Source organism: Eumetopias jubatus, unplaced genomic scaffold (genome assembly GCF_037043125.1).
Source record: "Eumetopias jubatus isolate StellerSeaLion01/CBP00866 unplaced genomic scaffold, mEumJub1_p1.0 scaffold_5, whole genome shotgun sequence".
Lineage (NCBI taxonomy): Eukaryota > Metazoa > Chordata > Mammalia > Carnivora > Otariidae > Eumetopias > Eumetopias jubatus.
Window position 1 is genome coordinate 54,437,728 of NW_028274811.1, and position 24,733 is coordinate 54,462,460.

At 36.8% G+C, this 24,733-nt stretch overlaps 1 protein-coding gene across 2 annotated transcripts in view; it reads left to right on the plus strand.

Annotated features, from left to right (window-relative positions):
• Nucleotides 1–24,733, plus strand: part of FCHO2 (FCH and mu domain containing endocytic adaptor 2) — a 120,132-nt gene that overhangs the window by 20,952 nt on the left and 74,447 nt on the right. For both annotated transcript variants that reach the window (XM_088023345.1, XM_028089651.2), the window contains 3 exons: nt 14,186–14,260; nt 16,054–16,195; nt 16,287–16,439. In XM_088023345.1, coding sequence (XP_087879471.1) covers nt 14,186–14,260; nt 16,054–16,195; nt 16,287–16,439 — 370 coding nt within the window. The remainder of the gene's footprint in view (nt 1–14,185; nt 14,261–16,053; nt 16,196–16,286; nt 16,440–24,733) is intronic.

A 24,733-nucleotide genomic window follows, 5' to 3' on the forward strand; every position in this document is an offset into this window, starting at 1 on the left:
TCTTTATAGGAAGGTTTCAAATTATATACTTAATTTCTTCAGTAGTTAAAGGACTATTCAGATATTCCAGTTCTTCAGTGAGTTTGATAAATTTTATATATATATATATTTTTAAAGATTTATTTACTTATTTTAGAGAAAGCTCACGCATGTGTGAGTTGGGGGGAGGGACACAGGGAGAGGGAGAGAAGTGGACTTCCTGCTGAGTATGGGGGTGGAGGACTGGCTTGATCCCATAATCCTGAGACCATGACCTGAGTCACAATCAAAAGTCTGCCACTCAACTGACCGAGCCAGCCAGGTACCCTGATAAGTTATACTTTCAAGGAATTTTAAAATTTCATCTACAGTTTCGATTTTTTTTTTTCATTTTTAAATAAGCTCCATGCCCAGTGTGGGTTTTGAACTCATGACCCTGAGATCAAGAGTTGCATGTTCTACTCACTGAGCCAGCTGGGCGCCCCCTTTTAGAACTTTTTAAATGCCTGCTGGATCTGGATTAGATGTCCCCTTTCCATTCCTGACGGTTATTTATGCCTTCTCTATATTTTATGATCAGTCTCATTTGTCACTTGTTGGTTTTAATAGTTTTTATAAAAAAGCAACTATTGGCTTTGCTGATCCTTTTTGTATATTTATTTTCTATTTCATTAAGTTTCTGTTCCTTATTTCCTTTGACTTTGTGTTCAATTTGCTGTTCCTTTTCTAACTGTAAGATGGATGTTTGACAATGATTTTCAACCTTTTTTCATTTCTTTATTTTTTTTTAAATATTTTTTTAAGTAATTTCTGTACCCAAGGTGGGGCTCAAACTCAGAACCCCAAGATCAAGAGTTGCATGCTCCACCAACTGAGCCAGCCAGGTGCCCCAACCTTTTTTCATTTCTGATATATTCATTTAAGTCTGAAAATTTCCCTCAAGCATTGCTTTATTGTGCCTCACTAGTTTTGAGTAATAGAATTTTCATTATATTTAGTTTAAAGATAGTCTCAGTTTCCTTGTGCTTTTTTTTCTTGCCTCCCTGGATTATTTAGAAATATATTTTTAAATTTCCAAATATGTGTTGATTTTTAAAGGTATATTTTTGCTAATCTTAATTACATGTAGTTAGAGAACATACTCTGTATGATTTCAGCATTTTGAAATATGTTGACGCTTGGATTATGGACCAGGATAGAGTGAATTTTGGTAAATATCTGCATGTACCTGAAAAGTCTGTGTTTTGCATTTTTTGTCTATATGTATTTAAGTTTGTGTGTTCTTTTGTTCAATTCTAATATATACCCACTGGTTTTTGTTTTTTTATCCTGTTCATTTTATCATTTCCTAAGAGAGTTACATTGAAAATCTCTCATTTTGATTGTGATTTTTCTGTTTATCCATGTAGTTCTGTCAATTTTTGCTTTTATATATTCGAAGCCATATTAGTAGGTGGCTACACATTCTTTTTTTTAATTGAGGTGTAGTTGACACACAATGTTAACATTAGTTTCAGGTCTACAACATAGTGATTCGACAACTGTATACTTTATGCTATGCTCACCACAAGTGTAGCTACCATCTAGTACCATACAGTGCTATTATAGTACTTTTGACTGTATTTCCTCTGCTGTACCTTTCATCCCCATGACTTATTCATGCCATAAATGGAAGCCTATATCTCCTGCTCCCCTTCACCCATATTGCCCATTCCCCCTCATCCCTCTTGTTACCTTCCTTCTGGCAACCACCAGTATGTTCTCTGTATCTTTAGGTCTGTTTATGCTCTTTTTGTTTGTTTGATCATTTGTTTTGTTTTTTAGATTCCACATATAAGTGAAACCATATGGTATTTGTCAGACAGTTCACCTACTGTAATCCCTCTAGGTCCATCCATGTTGTTGCAAATGGCAAGATCTCATTCTTTTTTATGGCTGGCTGAGTAATGTCTGTCTGTCCATCCATCCATCCCCAAATTTTTTTATCCATTCATCTAAGAGTGGACACTTAGGTTGCTTCTATATCTTGGCTGTTGTAAATGGTGCCACAGTAAACACAGTGATGCATATGTCTTTTCGAATTAGTGTTTTTGTTTTCTTTGGGTAAATACCCAGTAGTGGAATCACTGGATTATATGGTATTTTTATTTTTAATTTCTTTGAGGAACCTCTGTAATATTTTCCACAGGGGCTGCATGAATTTACATCCCCACCAACACTGCGTGATGGTTCCCTTTTCTCCACATCCTTGCCAACACTTGTTACTCCTTATCTTTTTTGATACTAGCTATTCTAACTGGTGTGAGGTGATATCTCATTGTGGTTTTGACTTGCATTTCCCTGATGATTAATGATATTGAGCACCTTTTCATGTGTCTGTTGGCCATCTGTATGTCTTCTTTGGGAAAATGTCTTTAGGTGTTCTGGGTGGATACAACTTTAGAACTAATACGTCTTCAGGTGAATTGAACTTTTTATCATTGTGAAGTGTCCTTTATATCTCTGGCATTGTTTTTTGCCTTAAAGTCTACTTTGTTTTTATTAAAGTGTCATCAGTTTGCTTTTGGTAAGGTTTTTTTTTTTTTATGTTATGTTAATCACCATACAGTACATCATTAGTTTCTGATGTAGTGTTCCATGATTCATTGTTTGTGTATAACACCCAGTGCTCCATGCAGAACGTGCCCTCTTTAATACCCATCACCACGCTAACCCATCCTCCCACCCCCCTCCCCTCTAGAACCCTCAGTTTGTTTTTCAGAGTCCATCGTCTCTCATGGTTCGTCTCGCCCTCTGATTCCCCCGCCTTCATTCTTCCCCTCCTGCTATCTTCTTCTTTTTTTTTTTAACATATAATGTATTATTTGTTTCAGAGGTACAAATCTGTGATTCAACAGTCTTGCACAATTCACAGTGCTCACCATAGCACATACCCTCCCCAATGTCTATCACCCAGCCGCCCCATCCTTCCCACCCCCCACCACTTCAGCAACTCTCAGTTTGTTTCCTGAGATTAAGAATTCCTCATATCAGTGAGGTCATATGATACATGTCTTTCTCTGATTGACTTATTTCGCTCAGCATAACACCGTCCAGTTCGATCCACGTCGTTGCACATGGCAAGATTTCATTCCTTTTGATGGCTGCATAATATTTTGTTGTGTATATATACCACATCTTCTTTATCCATTCATCTGTCGATAGACATCTTGGCTCTTTCCACAGTTTCGTTATTGTGGACATTGCTGCTGTAAGCATCGGGGTTGCACGTACCCTTTCGGATCCCTACATTTGTATCTTTGGGGTAAATACCCAGTAGTGCAATTGCTGGATTGTATGGTAGCTCTATTTTCAACTTTTTGAAGAACCTCCATACTGTTTTCCAGAGTGGTTGCACCGGCTTGCATTCCCACCAACAGTGTAGGAGGGTTCCCCTTTCTCTGCATCCCCGCCAACATCTGTCGTTTCCTGACTTGTTAATTTTAGCCATTCTGACTGGTGTGAGGTGGTTTCTCATTGAGGTTTTGATTTGGATTTCCCTGATGCTGAGTGATGTTGAGCGCTTTTTCATGTGTCTGTTGGCCATTTGGATGTCTTCTTTGGAAAAATGTCTGTTCATGTCTTCTGCCCATTTCTTGATTGGATCATTTGTTCTTTGGGTGTTGAGTTTGAGAAGTTCTTTATAGATTTTGGATACTAGCCCTTTATCTGATATGTCATTTGCAAATATCTTCTCCCATTCTGTTGGTTGTCTTTTGGTTTTGTGGACTCTTTCTTTTGCTCTGCAAAAGCTTTTTATCTTGATGAAGTCCCAATAGTTCATTTTTGCCCTCGCTTCCCTTGCCTTTGGCGATGTTTCTAGGAAGAAGTTGCTGCGGCTGAGGTTGAAAAGGTTGCTGCCTGTGCTCTCCTTTAGGATTTTGATGGTCTCCTGTCTCACATTTAGGTCTTTCAACCATTTGGAGTCTATTTTTGTGTGTGGTGTAAGGAAGTGGTCGTTTCATTCTTCTGCATGTGGCTGTCCAATTTTCCCAACACCATTTGTTGAAGAGACTGTCTTTTTTCCATTGGACATTCTTTCCTGCTTTGTCGAAGATTAGTTGACCATAGAGTTGAGGGTCCATTTCTGGGCTCTCTGTTCTGTTCCATTGATCTTTGTGTCTCTTTTTGTGCCAGTACCATACTGTCTTGATGATGACAGCTTTGTAATAGAGCTTGAAGTCCAGAATTGTGATGCCACCAACTTTGCTTTTTTTTTTTTCAACATTCCTCTGGCTTTTCGGGGTCTTTTCTGATTCCATACAAATTTTAGGATTCTTTGTTCCATTTCTTTGAAAAAAATGGATGGTATTTTGATGGGGATTGCATTGAATGTGTAGATTGCTCTAGGCAGCATTGACATCTTCACAATGTTGGTTCTCCCAATCCATGAGCATGGAACGTTTTTCCATTTCTTTGTGTCTTTCTCAGTTTCTTTCATGAGTGTTTTATAGTTTTCTGAGTACAGATTCTTTGCCTCTTTGGTTAGATTTATTCCTAGGTATCTTATGGTTTTGGATGCCATTGCAAATGGGGTCGACTCCTTAATTTCTCTTTCTTCTCTGTCTTGTTGTTGTATAGGAATGCCACTGATTTCTGTGCATTGATTTTATGTCCTGCCACTTTACTGAATTCCTGTATGAGTTCTAGCAGTTTTGGGGTGGAGTCTTCTGGGTTTTCCACATAAAGTATCATCTGCAGAGAGGGAGAGTTTGACTTCTTCTTTGCCGATTTGGATGCCTTTGATTTCTTTTTGTTGTCTGATTGCTGTGGCTAGGACTTCTAATACTATGTTGAATAGCAGTGGTGATGGTGGACATCCCTGCCGTGTTCCTGACCTTAGGGGGAAAGCTCTCAGGTTTTCTCCATTGAGAATGATATTCACTGTGGGTTTTTCATAGATGGCTTTTATGATGTTGAGGTATGTACCCAGTATCCCTGTTCTCTGAAGAGTTTTGATCAAGAAAGGAGGCTGTACTTTGTCAGGTGCTTTTTCTGCATCTATTGAGAGGATCATATGGTTCTTGTTCTTTCTTTTGTTAATGTATTGTATCATGTTGATTGGTTTGCGGATGTTGAACCAACCTTGCAGCCCAGGGATAAATCCCACTTGGTCGTGGTGAATAATCCTTTTAATGTACTGCTGGATCCTATTGGCTAAGATTTTGGTGAGAATTTTTGCATCCATGTTCATCGAGGATATTGGTCTGTAGTTCTCCTTTTTGATGGGGGTCTTTTGTCTGGTTTGGGGATCAAGGTAATGGTGGCCTCATAAAATGAGCTTGGAAGTTTTCCTTCCATTTCTATTTTTTGGAACAGTTTCAGAAGGGTAGGTATTAATTCTTCTTTAAATGTTTGGTAGAATTCCCCTGGGAAGCCATCTGGCCCTGGGCTTTCGTTTGTTGGGAGATTTTTGATTACCACTTCAATTTCCTTAGTGGTTATAGGTCTGTTCAGGTTTTCTATTTCTTCCTGGTTCAGTTTTGTTAGTTGATACATCTCTAGGAATGCATCCATTTCTTCCAGATTATCTAAATTGCTGGCATAGAGTTGCTCATAATATGTTCTTATAATTGTTTGTATTTCTTTGGTGTCGGTTGTGATCTCTCCTCTTTCATTCATGATTTTGTTGATTTGGGTCATTTCTCTTTTCTTTTTGATAAGTCCGGCCAGGGGTTTATCAATCTTGTTAATTCTTTCAAAGAACCAGTTCCTAGTTTCATTGATCTGTTCTACTGTTCTTTTGGTTTCTAGTTCATTGATTTCTGCTCTGATCTTTATTATTTCTCTTCTCGTGTTGGGTTTAGGTTTTATTTGCTCTTCTTGCTCCAGCTCCTTTAGGTGTAGGGTTAGGTTGTGTATTTGAGACCTTTCTTGTTTCTTGAGAAAGGCTTGTATTGCTATATACTTTCCTCTTAGGACTGCCTTTGCTGTATCCCAAAGATTTTGGACAGTTGTGTTTTCATTTTCATTGGTTTCCATGAATTTTTTGAGTTCTTCTTTAATTTCCTGGTTGGACCCATTCATTCTTTAGTAGGATGCTCTTTAGCCTCCATGTATTTGAGTTCTTTCCGACTTTCCTCTTGTGATTGAGTTCTAGTTTCAAAGCATTGTGGTCTGAAAATATGCAGGGAATGATTCCAATCTTTTGGTGCCAGTTGAGACCTGATTTGTGACCTAGGATGTGATCAATTCTGGAGAATGTTCCATGGGCACTAGAGAAGAAAGTGTATTCTGTTGCTTTGGGATGGAATGTTCTGAATATGTCTGCAAAGTCTATTTGGTCCAGTGTGTCATTTAAAGTCTTTATTTCCTTGTTGATCTTTTGCTTAGATGATCTGTCCATTTCAGTGAGGGGGCTGTTAAAGTCCCCACTATTATTGTATTGTTGTCAATGTGTTTCTTTGCTTTTGTTATTAATTGGCTTATATAAGTGGCTGCTCCCATGTTAGGGGCATAGATATTTACAATTGTTAGATCTTCTTGTTGGATAGACCCTTTAAGTAGGATATAGTGTCCTTCCTCATCTCTTATTACAGTCTTTGGTTTAAAATCTCATTTGTCTGATATAAGGATTGCCACCCCAGCTTTCTTTTGGTGTCCATTAGCATGGTAAATGGTTTTCCACCCCCTCACTTTCAATCTGGGGGTGTCTTTGGGTCTAAAATGAGTCTCTTGCAGATGCATATTGATGGGTCTTGTTTTTTAATCCAATCTGATAGCCTGTGTCTTTTGATTGGGGCATTTAGCCCATTTACATTCAAGGTAACTACTGAAAGATATGAATTTAGTGCCATTGTATTGCCTGTAAGGTGACTGTTACTGTATATTGTCTGTGTTCCTTTCTGGTCTGTGTTGGTTTTAGGCTCTCCCTTTGCTTAGAGGACCCCTTTCAATATTTCTTGCAGGGCTGGTTTCGTGTTTGCAAATTCCTTTAGTTTTTGTTTGTCCTGGAAGCTTTTTATCTCTCCTTCTATTTTCAATGACAGCCTAGCTGAATATAGTATTCTTGGCTGCATATTTTTCTCATTTAGTGCTCTGAATATATCATGCCAGTCCTTTCTGGCCTTCCAGGTCTCTGTGGATAGGTCTGTTGCCAATCTAATGTTTCTGTCATTGTAGGTTACATATTTCTTCTCCTGAGCTGCTTTCAGGATTTTCTCTTTGTCTCTGAGACTTGTGAGTTTTACTATTAGATGTATGAGTATTGACCTATTTTTATTGATTTTTGAGAGGGGTTCTCCGTGCCTCCTGGATTTTGATGCCTGTTTCCTGCCCCAAATTCGGGAAGTTCTCTGGTATAATTTGCTCCAATGTACCTTCTGCCCCTCTCTCTCTTCTTCTTCTGGGATCCCAATTATTGTAATGTTGTTTTGTCTTATGGTATCACTTAGCTCTCGAATTCTGCCCTTGTGATCCAGTAGTTGTTTATCTCTCTCTTTCTCAGCTTCTTTATTTTCCATCATTTGGTCTTCTATATCGCTAATTCTCTCTTCTGCCTCATTTATCCTAGCAGAGCCCCCATTTTTTATTGCACCTCCTTAATAGCCTTTTTGATTTGACTTGGTTAGATTTTAGTTCCTTTATTTCTCCAGAAAGGATTTCTCTAATAACTTCCATGTGCTTTTGGTAAGTTTTTGCATGGTATATGTATTCTTTTCTTTGCTGTGTCTGTGTGGTGTAGTGTGTTTGTTATTTTTAAAGGCATTTTTCCTTTAATTGGAGAATTTAGCCTATTACATACAGTATAATTGTAGATATATTTGGGTTCAAATTTCTTGTCTCAGAGGTTGTGAGACGTTTGTGTAAAGGTCCAGGAAGTAAATATTTTAGGCTTTGTGTGCATCTTATCTCTGTTGCAGCTATTCATCTCTGCTGTTTTAGCACAAAAATAGCCATAGCCAACATATAAAATAAATGAGCTTGGCTGTGCTCTAATAAAAATTTTATTTATGAGAACAAAAATGGGCCATATTTGGCCAATGGAAGTGTAGGTTGCCAAACAATGCTATTTTAGTATTTGTCATTTATTTGTCCTACTTATATTGTATTTTTTTCCTCTTCTTTCTTGCTTTTTGGCCTTTTTTTTTTAAATTCTCTTTACTTCTATTAGCTTAGAAGTAATACCCTCTTCTACTTCTCTTGTAGTGGTTATCCTAGGTTTACAACAAAATTGAGAGGAAGATGTGGAGATTTCCCATTTGCCCCTTGCCCCTACACATGCATAGCCTCCCCCATTATCAACATCCTCCACCAGAATGGTATATTTAAAACATTTCTTTTAATTTCTTAATTTTTAAAATTTTTATTTAAAAAAATTTTAATTGTGGTGTCTGGGTGGCTCAGACAGTTAAGTGTCTGCCTTTGGCTCAGATCGTGATCCTTGGGTCCTGGGATTGAGCCCCGCATCGGGCTCCCTCCTGAGTGGGGAACTTGCTTCTCCCTCTCCCTCTGCCTGCTGCTCCCACTGCTTGTACTCTCTCTCTCTGTCAAATAAAAAACAATTTAACAAACTCTTAAACGATTAAAAAAATTTTAATTGAAGTATAGTTGACATACAAATTTGTCTTAGTTTCAGGCATACAGTGTAGTGAATTGACAATTCTGTGCATTAGGAAAAGCTCACCACTCTAAGTGTGGTTATGTTCTGTCACCATACAAAATTATTCCAATATTGTTGACCCTGTTACCAGTGCTGTATTTTTCATACACATAAGTTATTTACTATAACTGTAAGTTTGTATCTCTTAATCCCCTTCACCTATTCTGTCCGTATCCTCACCCCCCTAGAATATGGTACATTTTTTACCATGGATGAACCTACCCTGACACATTATAATCACCCGAAGTGCATTGTTTTGCCTTGGGGTTCACCCTTGGTATTGTACATTATACAGGTTGGACAAATGATAATGGCATGTATCCATCATTACAGTATTATGTAGAGTATTTTCACTGTCTTAGGAATTCTTTGTGCTCTTTTTCACTCTTCATAGTTTTATCTCTTCCAGATGTCATATGGTTGAAATCGATTGGCTTCTTTCACTTAGGAATATGCATTTAAAGTGCCTTAATGTCTTTTCATGCCTTGGTGGCTCATTTCTTTTCATTTATTTGTTTATTATTTAAAAAAATTTTTTTTCTAAAGATTTTATTTATTTATTTGACAGAGAGAGACACAGTGAGAGAGGGAACACAAGCAGGGGGAGTGGGAGAGGGAGAAGAAGGCCTCCCACTGAGCAGGGAGACCGACGTGGGGCTCGATCCCAGGACTCTGGGATCATGACCTGAGCCGAAGGCAGATGCTTAAGGACTGAGCCACCCAGACGCCCTTCATTTCTTTTTAGTACTGAATAATATTCCATTGTCTGGATGTACCGTAGTTTCTCCATTTACCTACTGAAAGATATCTTGGTTGCTTCCAAGTTTTGGCAGTAATGAATAAAGGTGCTATAAGCATCTGTGTGTGGGTTTTTGTGTGGACATGTTTCCAACTCCATTGATAACAGGGAATTCCATTGCTGGATTATATGGTAAGAGTATGTTTAGTTTTGTAAGTAACTGCCAGACTGTCTGCCAAAGTGGCTCTATCATTTGCATTTCTACCAGCAGTGAATGAGAATTCCTTTGCTCCACATCCTTGCTAGTATTCGGTTTTCTCAGTGGTTCAGACTTTGGTCCTTCTAATAGGTATGTAGTTGTATCTTGTTTTAATTTACTTTTCTTGATGATACATGATGTGTAGCATCTTTTCATATGCTTATTTGCCACCTTTATATCTATTTTGGTGAGATGTCAAGGTCGTTGGCCCGTTTTTAATCTTGTCTTATTGTGGTGTTCTAAGAGTTCTATGTATATTTGAGATAGCATTTTTTTTTTAGATTTGTCTTTTGCAGATAGTTTCTCCCAGTCTCTGACGTCTCATTTTCTTGACATTGTGTTTCACAGAGCAGAAATTTTTAATTTTAATGAAGTCCAGCTTCTTGATTTCTGTCATAGATCTTATTATCTTTGTTGTAAAAGACATCACTATATCCAGGGTCTTCTGGGTTTTCTCTATTGTTATTATTTTCTAGAAGTTGCACAGTTTTACATTTCACTGGATTTTTATTTATTTATCTATTTATTTATTTTAGAAATATGAGAGAGAGAGCACACGCATGAGCAGGCAGGAGGGGCAGAGGGAGAGGGAGAAGCAGATTCCTTTGCTGAGCGGAGAGCCCGATGTAGGACTCAGTCCCAGGACCCTGGGGTCATGACCTGGGCCAAAGGCAGATGCTTAACTGACTGAGACACCCAGGTGCCCACAGGATTTTTTTTTTTTTTAATTCAAGATCATTTCAGTATCTATTGTTGAGATGTTAGGTATCAGTAATTATAGCTTCTTTAAAGGTAACATTTGGTGATGTGAAGGGTTTAGCTGCTTTTAAGATTTTCTTTTAGTCTTTCAGCAGTTTTCACCTAGGTATAAACATATATCACCTGGGTATAGATAGACATAGTTTTGCTAGGTGATGAAATAAAGAATTATTTTTATTTTATACTCTTAGGGTTTGTTGGGCTGTTTGGATCTGTGGTTTGGTATCTTTTGTCAGTTTTGGAAAATTGTCATTATCTCTGGAAATAATTCTTGCCTATTTTTTTCCCTTTACACATTAGATTTTTTTTTTTTTTTTTTTTTTTACTTTGTCCTTTCTCTGTTTCCCATTCTTCCATTTCTCTTCTCTGTTTTCCATTCTTTTGTCTCTCTGAGCTTTATACCAGGATAAAGTCTTCTCACTTCTCTTCTGGTTTACTGATTCTCACTGTAGTGTATTGAATCTTCTGTTTAACCTCATGGGTTGAGATACTAATTTTTGATACTGTATTTTTCACATACGGAGTTTTTATCTTTTTTTCCAAATTTGCTATGATTTCCTTCACTTTTAAAAAAGGATTTCCATTTCTCTACTGAAATTCTTTTTTTTTTATTAAGATTTTTTTATGTATTTATTTGAGAGAGAGAGAATGAGAGATAGAAAGCACGAGAGGGAAGAGGGTCAGAGGGAGAAGCAGACTCCCTGCCGAGCAGGGAGCCCGATGCGGTACTCGATCCCGGGACTCCAGGATCATGACCTGAGCCGAAGGCAGTCGCTTAACCGACTGAGCCACCCAGGCGCCCTCTACTGAAATTCTTGATTGGTTGGTTGGTTGGTTGATTTATGTACGCTCTGCACCCAATGTAGGTCTTGAACCCAAGACCCTGAGATCAGGAGTTGCATGCTCTAGTGTCTGAGCCAGGCAGATGCCCCTGAAATTCTTTCTTAAAATTATTTTTTATTATTTATTTATTTATTTATTTATTTATTTATTTTAAACATATAATGTATTATTTGTTTCAGGGGTACACGTTTGTGATTCATCAGTCTTACACAATTCACCATACCACATACCCTCCCCAGTGTCCATCATCCAGCCACCTCATCCTTCCCACCCCCCTCCACTCCAGCAACCCTCAGTTTGTTTCCTGAGATTAAGAGTCTCTTATGGTTTATCTCCCTCTCTGGTTTTATCTTGTTTCATTATTTCCTCTGTTCCCCTATGATCCTCTGCTTTGCTTCTCAAATTCCACATATCAGTGAGATCATATGATACTTGTCTTTCTCTGATTGACTTTTTTCACTTGGCATAATACCCTCTAGTTCCATCCATGTTGTTGCACATGGCAAGATTTCATTTTTTTTGATGGCTGCATAATATTCTGTTGTGTATATATGCCACATCTTCTTTATCTGTTCATCTGTCGATGGACATCTTGGCTCTTTCCACAGTTTTGTTATTGTGGACATTGCTGCTATAAACATCAGGGTGCACGTACCCCTTCGGATCCCTACATTTGTATCTTTGGGGTAAATACCCAGTAGTGCAATTTCAGCGTTTTGAAGAACCTCCATACTGTTTTCCAGAGTGGCTGCACCAGCTTGCATTCCCACCAACAGTGTAGGAGGGTTCACTTTTCGCTGCATCCTCACCAGCATCTGTCATTTCCTGACTTGTTAATTTTAGCCATTCTGTCTGGTGTGAGGTGGTATCTCATTGAGGTTTTGATTTGGATTTCCCTGATGCCAGGTGATGTTGAGCACTTTTTCATGTGTCTGTTGGCCATTTGGATGTCTTCTTTGCAGAAATGTCTGTTCATGTCTTTTGCCCATTTCTTGATTGGATTATTTGTTCTTTGGGTCTTGATTTTGATTTTGATAAGTTCTTTATAGATTTTGGATACTAGCCCTTTATCTGATATGTCATTTGCAAATATCTTCTCCCATTCTGTCGGTTGTCTTTTGGTTTTGTTGACTGTTTCTTGTGCTGTGCAAAAGCTTTTTATCTTGATGAAGTCCCAGTAGTTCATTTTTGCCTTTGTTTCCCTTGCCTTTGGGGACGTGTCTAGCAAGAAGTTGCTGCGGCTGAGGTTGAAGATGTTGCTGCCTGTGCTCTCCTCAAGGATTTTGATGGATTCCTGCATCACATTTAGGTCTTTTATCCATTCTGGGTTTATTTTTGTGTGTGGTGTGAGGAAAAGGTCCAGTTTCATTCTTCTGCATGTGGCTGTCCAATTTTCCCAACACCATTTGTTGAAGAGACTTTTTTCCTTTGGACATCTTTCCTGCTTTGTCAAAGATTAGTTGACCACAGAGTTGAGGGTCCATTTCTGAGCTCTCTCTATTCTGTTCCATTCTTCTGTGTGTCTGTTTTTGTGCCCGTCCCATACTGTCTTGATGATTACAGCTTTGTGATAGGGCTTGAACTCAGGACCCTGAGATCAAGAGTCACAGGCTCTAGTGACTGAGCCAGGCAGGTGCCCCTGAAATTCTTTTTTTTTTTTTTTTAAGATTTTTTATTTATTTGTTTGACACAGAGAGAGAGAGAGAGAGAATTCACAAGTAGGCAGGCAGGCAGGCAGAGGGAGAGTGAGAAGCAGGCTCCCTGCCGAGCACGGAGCCTGATGTGGGGCTTGATGCCAGGATGCTGGGACCATGACCTGAGTCGAATGCAGACACTTAACTGACTGAGCCCACCCAGGCACTCCTGAAATTCTTGATTTATGTACTGTCTCCTTGAAGACAATACATAAACTCATAAAATCTAAGCTTTCTAATCTCAGCATTTGGAACATTGCTTATTTGTTCTTCCTGGTTTTTGTTCGTTTGTCTTATTTGCTTATGTGCTTGATGGTTTTATGAATGTATGTAAGACATCCATATAGGATCTAGTATCAGGGTTTGAAAAAGTACAGTTGGTAGTTCCTTTGAGAGCTTGCCTACTTAGGTTTATCCTTACTCATTGAGTCTCAACTTGAAGGTATGGGATTTCCCATGCTTCCCATCTTTGGTAAGTCTGAATCTAGTTTTGTCTCCCTTACCCTGTGAGGCTGTGAAAAGCTCTGCTCCTCTTCCTAGTCTCAGCTCCTGCTTCTAGATGCCCACCAGGGAAAAGCTAACCAACATATCTGATTTACTTCTCTGGATATCCTTCTCTTAGATCTTGGCTTACTCATTCTTAATTGCCTCCTGAGCTCTCTGATGCCTTTTAGTTAGCCCCTTTTCTCCATGCTTTTGTGGCTTTCCTCATCAGGAGGTTTTTGTATCAGTTTACTACTGCTGGATATTGAACCACTTTTTTGTGGCTGTTAAACTTATCCCATTGAGATATTAATTTTTTTCCTGTATTAACTTTTTTTAGATGATCAAAGTACCACCCTTGTGATATATTAAAAAGACACACAGAAGGTTAAAGGAGCAAAAAAAAGTCACAGTTCCATCAGTGAGAGACAGTTACTGTTAATAGTTCCTTTTTATTAGAGAGCTGGTTTTTGTTCGCATGGGGTTAGGGAAGAGTTTGAAGTAAGTTTGGTTTGGATATTCTGAGTTTGAGGGGAGTAAGATACCTGAGTATCATGACCACATACCTACTTTTTTTTTTAAAGTAAGCTGTATACCCAACCTGGGGCTTGAACTCATGACCCCGAGATGCAGAGTCGAATGATCTACTGACTGAGCTAACCAGGCACCCAATACCTACTTATTTTTAATATATAATTTGGGTTTTTTGTTTCAACAGTTTTAATTATATTTTGATAATTTTTCTATGTGTTTGAGAGCTCTTATCCTATGGAAATTTGATTTAACAGAGCTACAATAGAAGAAGCATACTCCAGGTCAATGACAAAACTAGCAAAATCTGCAAGCAATTATTCGCAACTTGGGTGAGTTAATTTCTCTGAAAAACTCTTTTTCAATATTGATTTAGGCACAGTTCTTGAGAATATTAAGTTCTTGTTGAAGACATAATGGTTCATAAATATAACATAATGTACTTATTTGGTTGTGGTTATATTACAGAAATTCTACCCTATTTTTAGTTAATCAGGTGGGAGATAGAAAAAACATGGGTTGACTTCACCTGTATTTCCTGATAATAAAGATGTTGACAACATTTCTGTTTTTGAAATGCGTGGTTCTCATAAATAATGGATGATATTTTACGTGTTGTGTCATTGGTTAAGATTATAAAGATTTTAAATATTAATGTTTTACTGATGCATATTATTCAAGAAATTGAGTTTCCTCTTTCTGTATTTTTTTGCACTTAAACATAACTTCAGATTGGTCAGTTTTCTTTCTTACTGCTTATTATACATTAATGTGTATTACTTGAACCCAAAAAAGTTCTGTATGTTAAACTTTTAAAAATGTAATGATATTTGACATTCCTTAAAGAAACCTGTACTTAAAGAAGTCTTATGTTGAACCCCTTTACAATGTAAAGAATCCTTTGGTAAAGGGACACTTCCATCTTCCTGCTTTGTGAAATCCACACTGTCATGTTTACATGAAGTGATGTACATGTATTTTGGTGCTGTAGTGAGTGGATACTTTTCAGTTACCTATTTTTGCTCTCAAAATGTTCCATTTAACTCCTTGCCAGATTTGATGCTGATTTAGATTTTAAAGTGTGAGGTGAGATCTAATCAGAACAGCCCTATTCTAAGTATCTTAACTTTCCTCTTTGAAATTCTTTACTATTGCTTAAAATGATCACTGCAAGTTAGCATTCCTACTGGATAGGAAATGTAGTGATTGGGACAGAGTACATATTAGGGTAAGTAATTTCTTTCTCTGCCCTTTAGCCTTGTGCTTCTGTTTGTTTTCTAGTAGAGGTCTGGTCATGGAGCAAAACAGGTGATGTTGAAAATATCTTAGGTAGTACCTGAGGAAAACGTAGGATAAAATTATCTTTAGATCATTCCTTATTGACTAGATTGTTTTAAGCTAACCATTGACATCCTAAGTACTATCTAGGATATAATAATTTAGTAATTCTTGGATATACTTGAACCTGCAGAAAATACTAAATTCTCAGTATTATGAAGAAATGGTAGGAAAGTAGGTCATGCACATGTACCATGTAGTGGAAAGGGGACTGTTTTAGTGTTAAAGTGCACAGATAAAATTATCTGAAACAATATTTCAAGTAACAGTGTTAAAATAATTCTCATGATTATTAGTGATGAGGACTCATAAAATCATGTGTGCATTTGATTTTGCATGTTTGAATTCAAAGGAACTTTTATTTTCTGGTGAAGCATTTTAAATGAGCCCTGCATAGTTGAAAATTGAAATTTGGTAAAAAGTTAATTTTTAACAATAGACCATGATTAGAAAGGCTTCTGATACAAGTGAAAAAAAACCAAATCAACTCAGAAAATAGTATGACATAATTAAGAGAGAGGGCCCGTGGCCAGACCTGTGATAAATAGTTAACTGATTTCTGTGTACTTAAGGTCCAAAAATATTTTAATTAACCAAGGAGTAAAAAAATCACTGTCAGAATGAAAAATCACTGTCAGAATGAAAAATCATTTTATTTGTGATTTATTTTAATTTCCTATTTTGTCTAATTAAAATTGCTCAGTATAACATTATTTTTTCTGTTGGTTTTGTTTTGAGCCTTAACCTTTTTTTTTATTAAATAATTCCCATATTTCCTTTCCCTTAGAACATTTGCACCAGTGTGGGATGTGTTCAAAACATCTACAGAGAAATTAGCAAACTGTCACTTGGATCTTGTTAGAAAATTACAAGAATTAATAAAGGAAGTTCAGAAGTATGGAGAAGAACAAGTAAAAGCTCACAAAAAGGTATCAGTTTTTTCCTGTGAAAGGATTGATTGATCACATATTGAGTGCATGACAGTTCAGTCATTTTGATGAATCATTTCATACCATACAGACTAAAGAAGAAGTTGCAGGAACTCTGGAAGCTGTTCAAACCATTCAAAGCATAACTCAGGCCCTCCAGAAATCCAAGGAAAATTACAATGCCAAGTGTGTAGAACAGGAACGTTTGAAAAAGGAAGGAGCTACACAAAGAGAAATAGAAAAGGTAATTGTAGTAAAAATAATATCTCTGTGGTTTCAAAGCACTTTCAAACATAAGACTGCATTTAATCCTCACTCAGGAATAATCTCATATTAAAGTTGAAGACACTGTGCCTCTGAGTGTTCATGATTTACCTAAGTGAAACAGAACTAGGTTTGCAGAATATGTCGTGTATGGTAAATACATTAGCAAATACATAAAAAGAAATAATTTCTTTATGCCGTTGACATTTGTAGGCTATTTTTATAGTAAGGTACTTGATAAGATACTACTTGGTGTGAGGTTTAACGTGAGGTAAAATTTTTTTTTAGTCAAGATTGGTATATTTAGAAAGGCATAGATACTTGAAGATACCTAAGATGTGTTGTGGGTGATGTATTGCCGACTTTGAAGACATTTATGTAGTATTGCGGTAAACCACAGTCCTTTCCTCCACTCGTGTTTTTTTTGAAAGTAGATTTTTTTCCCCCTTTCAAAACAGTTTAAATTAACCATTCACTTGTTTGATGTGTTATATCTCATTTAGGAGCACGCCATAGGGAGTGAAAATTTTGAAAGCTTTCTAAAGTATGTGAAATATCCAATAAAAAAATGAAAACCAAATTGTAACTGTATTATAGCAATTATATAATTATAGAAGTGTACATACATGGACAGAAACTAGAAGAGAATATGGAAAAATCAAAACAGTTGATGGGTTTTGGCATAACTGATTTCCTTTAATGTTTGTGCAATAAATAATAATTGGGAGGGAGAAAAAGATAAGGCACAATAAGTTTACTATTTTAAAACACCATTCCAGACACAGCATTTGTGAATAAAGTATAAGAAGGGAAAACAGAACAAAATCATAGGACCCAAAAAAGTAGAATATTATCTCCATGAACCAGAAACAGAACAGAAACTCAAAGTGGTGTGTAGAGATTGATTTTGCAGGTTTTGTTGGACTCAAAGTCCTAAGTTAGGCTGTGGAATTTATGCTCTTGTGTGGTAAAAGGGACTAAGTGTCTCCCATCTGAGATAGAGCACAAGGAGTCCCACTCACTACATGAAGCAATATTGGTAGGGAAAATAATCTTGGGCTGCTGACTAGGGCTAAAGCTTTATTGGAAGATGAGGGCTTATGGACGCAATTTTGGACCAGATCAAGCTAAGGAACCATTTCATGACTGTTTTGGCTTTATCCCCAATATTCTTCCAGGGAAGTAATTAAAAACTACTTTTATAAGACTGATACTAAATTGGGGACTTTGAGGGCTGGCAGGAGATGCCCTGAAAACTGCTAGGTGGGGATGGGTGAGCACAAAGGGTAGAGCATAACACAATGCTAGGTGGTAACATTTACATTGCTTTCTATGGCTCTGTCCCACAGCACTGATGGAGGGAGAGAGAAGAGGAGAAGGGGAAAAAACAAGAAACCTCCCATTTGAAATGAGCGAACAACCAAAATTCTAGAGTACATCCAAGAAATCTAATACTAGGACAGCAATAAATTTAACAATTGGAAAAAGAATTCACTCCACATAAAATTTAAATTCATAAAACAGGGGTGCCTGAGTGGCTCAGTCGTTAAGCGTCTACCTTCAGCTCAGGCCACGATCCCAGGGTCCTGGGATCGAGCCCAGCCTTAGGCTCCCTGCTCCCTGGGAGGCCTGCTTCTCCCTCTCCCACTCCCACTGCTTGTGTTCCCTCTCTCGGTGTCTCTCTCTCTGTCAAATAAATAAAGTCTTTTAAAAAAATACATACATTTATAAAACAGATGAACAAAAAAGTTTGTGTTCAGTATGTGCAAAGAGATAAGTGAATATAAACTAGTAAAGAGGATTAAGGAATTAAAAGAGGCATAATGGAATAAGATCTAGATAGGAAAACAGCTAATTAGAAAACTTGGAAATGAAAAATATGGTTATTGAGAAAAAAGTAATAGAAAATACAAACCTGGGTGGCTCAGTCGGTTAAGCATCTGCCTTTGGCTCGGGTCATGATCTCAGGGTCCTGGGATCGAGTCTTGCATTGGGCTCCCTGCTCAGTGGGGAGTCTGCTTCTCCCTCTGTGCTCTCCCTCTCTCTCTCTCAAAGACAAACTTTAGACTTTAGACTTGATGTGTCAAAGAATGAATTTGGAAGATGGTACTGAGGGAACTCACCCAGAACATAATACAAAGAAATAAAGATTACTGGGGTGCCTGGGTGGCTGGTTAAACCTCTGTCTTCAGCTCAGGTCATGGTCTTAGGGCCCTAGGATCAAGCCCCGGGTCGGGCTCTGTGCTGAGGAGGGAGTCTGCTTCTCCCTCTCCCTTTGCCCCCCCCCCACTCATGTGTGCCCTCTCATTCTCTCTCTCAAATAAATAAAATCTTTTTTTTCAAATAAATAAAATCTTAAAAAAAATAACAAATAAATAAAATAAAGGTTACCGACATTCATCTAATGTGAATTCCAGAAGAAAATGGAGAGAATGGTGGTCTAGTAGTATTTAAAGAGTTAATAGCTCAGGATTTTTTAGACCTGAGGAAATTCAGTAGTCCACAGATTAATACAACACTGTATGTTAACTGGAATTAACAAAAAACTTTAAAAAAATGTGTGTATATATAAGTATTAAAAAAAAAAAAAGAGTCCCCAGTTAGAACATTCTTGGTATTAAGCAGGTTACATAAAGATAAATTCAGACCTAGACTCCATAGAAAAAGAGAATATTGAAAGCTACCAGGTATTTCTTGTTTTCTCACATCTTTGAAATCAGAATGCATCTTCAGCTGATGATATCATATAATCACTGTTGGTAAGGTAGTTTATGTGTGTATTTTTATTGCCTTTGTGAACTTGGTTATTCTATGTGGTAGCACGATTAGACAACTGCAGCACTTTGATGTTTTAGTTAACAGACCATCTTAAGACAATTTGAGGAAGGAATTGTTCTGGTTTTTGTCAGAAAACCTTTTGTTGAGACCTTCTGGCAAGATCAAGAAAATGTGAGCACTGGTGTTTAGAAGAAAATTGGGAGATAATAATGGAGCATTTTTAAGAGGTACTACATCAGTAATGGTCTTGATGACGTTGAGGATAATATTGTGTGGGGAAAAAAACAGACTTCAGCAGTCTCTGAATTGGAAAGTAATTGAGAAGGTTCAAATCTGAATATGAGGAAGATACAGGAGTATGTCAAACAATTCATTTTGCTTTCCTTTTTATTCTGTATCACATGGGGTGGTAATAGAATAAAAATGTACTTCTAAGTAAGTCTCTCTTTTAAAGTATAAAATTAGAATTTTAAGTGATAAGAAAGCATTTTATGCTTTAGATGATAGCATTTTTCTATTTTAATGGTACACAAGATAATATGGTGTACTTTATAAATTAATGGCATGTCAGAGTTAGTAATAATCATGTAGGTACATTAAGCATAACTTCTAAAAGAATAGAAGTCTAAGTCTTTTAAATAAGGAAAAAGAAAAGAGGATATTAAAATTTACTGATAGGAGAGAGAGGAGGAAATAGAGAAAAAAAGAATGGTAGTCAGAAAGCTCAAAGTAAGCTGGAAGAAGTAAGTTCAAATATACCAAAGCCATAATATGTATATGAGTGAATTAGACTCCTCTAATAATAGGTTGTCAAATTGGAAAAAATTCTTACTATGTAAAACAACTTTAATATTTAACAACAGAAGACTGTTTCATATAATGGGACTATTCAGCAGTTAAAATAAATTTTATAGGGTAAAATGATAGATCTGGGATTTAAAATACTATATCAAAAAATATTGGAGGGGAAGAATGGATGGAATCTTGAAGTTACATGATGGGTTAATGGAGTTTATTGCACTTCTTTGATGTGTTCTAAAATGTTTATTATAAAAACAAAAAAAAAAAGCTAGAATGACATGAATTAACATTGACATGGGTAAAACTAAAAAGCATAATGTTGAGCAAGAAAAAGTTCCAGAAGAATATGTAGATTTTGATGCCTTTCACATAATTTTTAATTCTCTGCAAAAAAAACCTTTTAAAGTATAATTAACTGTATAAGGGACATGCATAGGGACAATAAACACTAAGTTACATAATGGAAGTTACCTTTGCAGAGCAAGTGGGGAATGGGATTGGTAAGGACATGGGGCCTCCCTTTGTCTATTTAATAATTTTTTTCCAAAAAAATGAAAAAGATAGGAACAAATATAGATAAAGCCAACTATATTTCAAAATAGATTTTTTTTTTAAATGTGAGCTATAGGAACAGTTCCTATAGGTCAGTAACATACCGGTCAATAAATTGGTATGAATCCCATATCATTAATGCGAAAGTGTGCTATCTGAATTTGAAATTTTCCAAAGGGTTCAAGTACTCCTCAGCTAAATACTGCTCTTTATTTATTTTTTTGTGAAACCCAGTGGGTTTAACTTAGTACCTAGTATGTAGTGACCACTTGAAGAATATATGGTACCTAGAAATTACACTTGAGGAAATGATTGTCTGAGTCCTTTGATATAAACTGAAAAAGGTTTAATATAAGGTAATGATTTAGATTAAATTAAAGGATTTCCTTTGGGTTAACATACTAGGCAGAGCTGTAGCATATGGTTGTGTCCAAGTGTTGTGATTTGGTGATCTTTGCTTCATTTACCTTGTGGTCGTGTGGACAGATTAGAGGAAATGGTGCTTTTTTCTTTTTCTTTTTTTTTTTTGTTAAGATTTCAAGAATTTATTTATATGAGAGAGAAAGAGCGTGAAGTGGGGAAGGGCAAATGGAGAGGGAGAGAGAAACTTAGCAGACTCCCGATGCAAACCTCGATCTCATGATCCTGAGATCAGGACCCAAGCTGAAACCAAAAGTTGGACGCTTAACTGACTGCACCACGCAGGCAATCATAGATGCTTAAACACAAATATTTCTCATAGTATATCAGTAAATTTATTTAAAATGCTAAGGAAATGAATAAAATGTGGGACCTATTTTATTATCAGTAATTTGTTAAAGTCAATCTTTTATTTGTGAGAAGAAATGTAGCTGTTTTTTTTTTTGAAAGCATAATTTCCTCATTTAAGAACAAATGCTCTAACTTCCCTTTTCAATAATGACTTTATGAAAGTGGTCAAATTCATTACTACTTGGATATTCTGTTTTTTATATTTCTACCCTAGAATTTACAGCATTTCTAAGTATATATACTATTTAGAAAGTTGTTTTGACTTAAATGAGTATTGCTGTTTAGTTGTTTCCTCTGAGGGCTCTTTCTTGCTTTAAAAAAATAAAGATGTTCCCAATACAATTACATTCTAAAATTGCCTCTGCATCTTTTTATATGATACCCTTCTTTTTCTTTAAATTTGTTTTTGTCACTACTCAAAACACTTTGTGAGTCAACAATTTTTTTTTCATTTTATTCCTTTATGATTAAGTACCCCTTTTGTTAGTTTTCCAAGATACTTCTCTAGGTTGGTACATAATTTCCATGATTCTGGCCTATTATTTTTACTTTTGAAGAGTGAGGGCTGATGTAAAAAATGTAAGTTAGAATTTTAAAGGGTATCTTCTCTCTTCTTTCATGCCTCAAATAAGAGAAGTGAAAATTTCCCCAGCTTCCTGGTATCAGAAAGTACGCTCCAGAAGACTTACCCGTCCATTTATATTCTGAGTTTGGTCCTGATCTGAACTTCTGAGATAAAGACAATAATTTTATGGTTGGAAATAGTGGAAAAATAAGTTTGTGCTGAGTTGAAAATTAAGTAGACTTAGTTTTATAGTGAGAATATTCTGGGAGGAAAAAAGAAAGTTAAGAAAAGTATGCTGGTTTAAATTTTTTAAAATTATTTCTAAACCTGTTGACTCAGTAAAAATTTGAGTACCAAAACTAGTTTGAATTCTAGAGACTGAGTGTTGGAAGAAGAAATGATGCTTCAGGAACTTCTTTCTATCTCTTAAAGTCCTATAATTATAATGAATAATGTAAAATAATTGCTTTGTTTACACTGTAGAATTATATCATAGAGACGTCTTCTAAAAGGAGGAATGCCCCTCCAGGCAGTCATCTTTTATTCCTGTTAGATTACAGATTCCTTGTGAGTGAGAAACTGTCATTGTATCATCTGCAACACAGCATGTATGTTTACTTGGAAAAATAATCATTACAGCAAAATATTATTTGAATTTTTCCTGTTTGTTAATATAACACAAATTAAGAGCTTTTTTTACTTTAAATATCGGCTAAAGACTAGAGTCTTGGCTTTTTAAATGTCTTATTCAAGTATTTTTCTGATTGTTGGATTATGAAGTGATAATTTGTATATAGTAGTAAGTGTTTTAGTTCCTACCCTGTGCTTGTCATTATGGTAGATGTTATGAAGGTGATTACAGGCTAAAATACATATTCTCCCCTTCTGTATTCAAGAAGCTTCCTTCTTTTTGGGCAGCATAAACATTGAATAGTGCAGAACAGGAGGTTAGAGAGAGGTTTTAATGGTAAGTTTAGAAGGGGAGGTATCCTATTTTGTATAGAACCTGTAAAAAGAAAACAGGGAAGATCTCATGAAATAAATTACTTTTAAAAGTTTAGCCACCAAACAGAAAATAAAATAGTATAGCCACAATCATTATAGCCCTATTTGGGGGGACTTTTCCATTTTTATGAATTTTTTCCAAATTGCAGATGTCTCTAGGGGTGATCACAACTCAAGTCTTCATCAATAGCTAACATATAAATGACTAGGCAGCAGAACAAAAAGAGTAGGTGTTAGGATAAGGAACAAGCAAAGAAGGGGCTGCTAGTGGGACTATGTTGTTTTGCTAGGCTCTGTCACTGAAAATCACTCCCTGGACTGTAGGTTGCTGATCCTTTTTTTTTTTTTTTTAAAGATTATTTATTTGAGAGAGAGAGCGAGAGCACAAGCAGGGTGAGGATCAGAGGGAGAAGCACACTCCCCGCTGAGCAGGGAGCCCGATGTGGGACTCGATCCCGGGACTCCGGGATCATGACCTGAGCCAAAGGCAGACACTAAAGGACTGAGCTACCCAGGCGCCCCTCATTCTTTTTTTTTTTACTATGCATTTTATTTGTTTTTATTAACATATAATATATTATTTGTTTCAGGGGTACAGGTCTATGATTCATCAGTCTTACACATGATTCACAGCACATATCCTCCCCAGTGTCCCATCACCCAGCGACCCCATCCCTCCTACCCCCCTCCACTCCAGGAACCCTTAGTTTGTTTCCCGAGATTGAGTCTCTTATGGTTTGTCTCCCTCTCTGGTTTCATCTTTTTCATTTTTCTCTCTCTTCCCCTATGATCCTCTGCCTTGCTTCTCAAATTCCTCATATCAGTGAGATCATATGATACTTGTCTTTCTCTGATTGACTTATTTCGCTCAGCATAATACCCTCTAGTTCCATCCACATCGTTGCAAATGGCAAGATTTTGGGTTTTTTTATGGCTGTATAATATTCCATTGTATATATATACCACATCTTCTTTATCCATTCATCTGTCGATGGACATCTAGGCTCTTTCCATAGTTTGGCTACTGTGGGCATTGCTGCTATAAACATCGGGGTGCACGTGCCACTTTGGATCACTACATTTGTATCTTTGGGGTAAATAACCAGTAGTGCAATTGCTGGGTCATAGGGTAGCTCTATTTTCAGCTTTTTGAAGAACCTCCATACTGTTTTCCAGAGTGGCTGCACCAGCTTGCATTCCCACCAACAGTGTAGGAGGGTTCACTTTTCTCTGCATCCTCGCCAACATCTATCGTTTCCTGACTTGTTAATTTTAGCCATTCTGACTGGTGTGAGGTGGTATCTCATTGAGGTTTTGATTTGGATTTCCCTGATGCCAGGTGATGTTGAGCACTTTTTCATGTGTCTGTTGGCCATTTGGATGTCTTCTTTGCAGAAATGTCTTTTCATGTCTTCTGCCCATTTCTTGATTGGATTATTTGTTCTTTGGGTCTTGATTTTGATTTTGATAAGTTCTTTGTAGATTTTGGATACTAGCCCTTTATCTGATACGTCATTTGCAAATATCTTCTCCCATTCTGTCGGTTGTCTTTTGGTTTTGTTGACTGTTTCTTGTGCTGTGCAAAAGCTTTTTATCTTGATGACGTCCCAATAGTTCATTTTTGCCTTCGCTTCCCTTGCCTTTGGCAATGTTTCTAGGAAGAAGTTGCTGAGGTCAAAGAGGTTGCTGCCTGTGCTCTCCTTCAGGATTTTGATGGTCTCCTGTCTCACATTTGGGTCTTTCAACCATTTTGAGTCTATTTTTGTGTGTGGTGTAAGGAAGTGGTCCAGTTTCATTCTTCT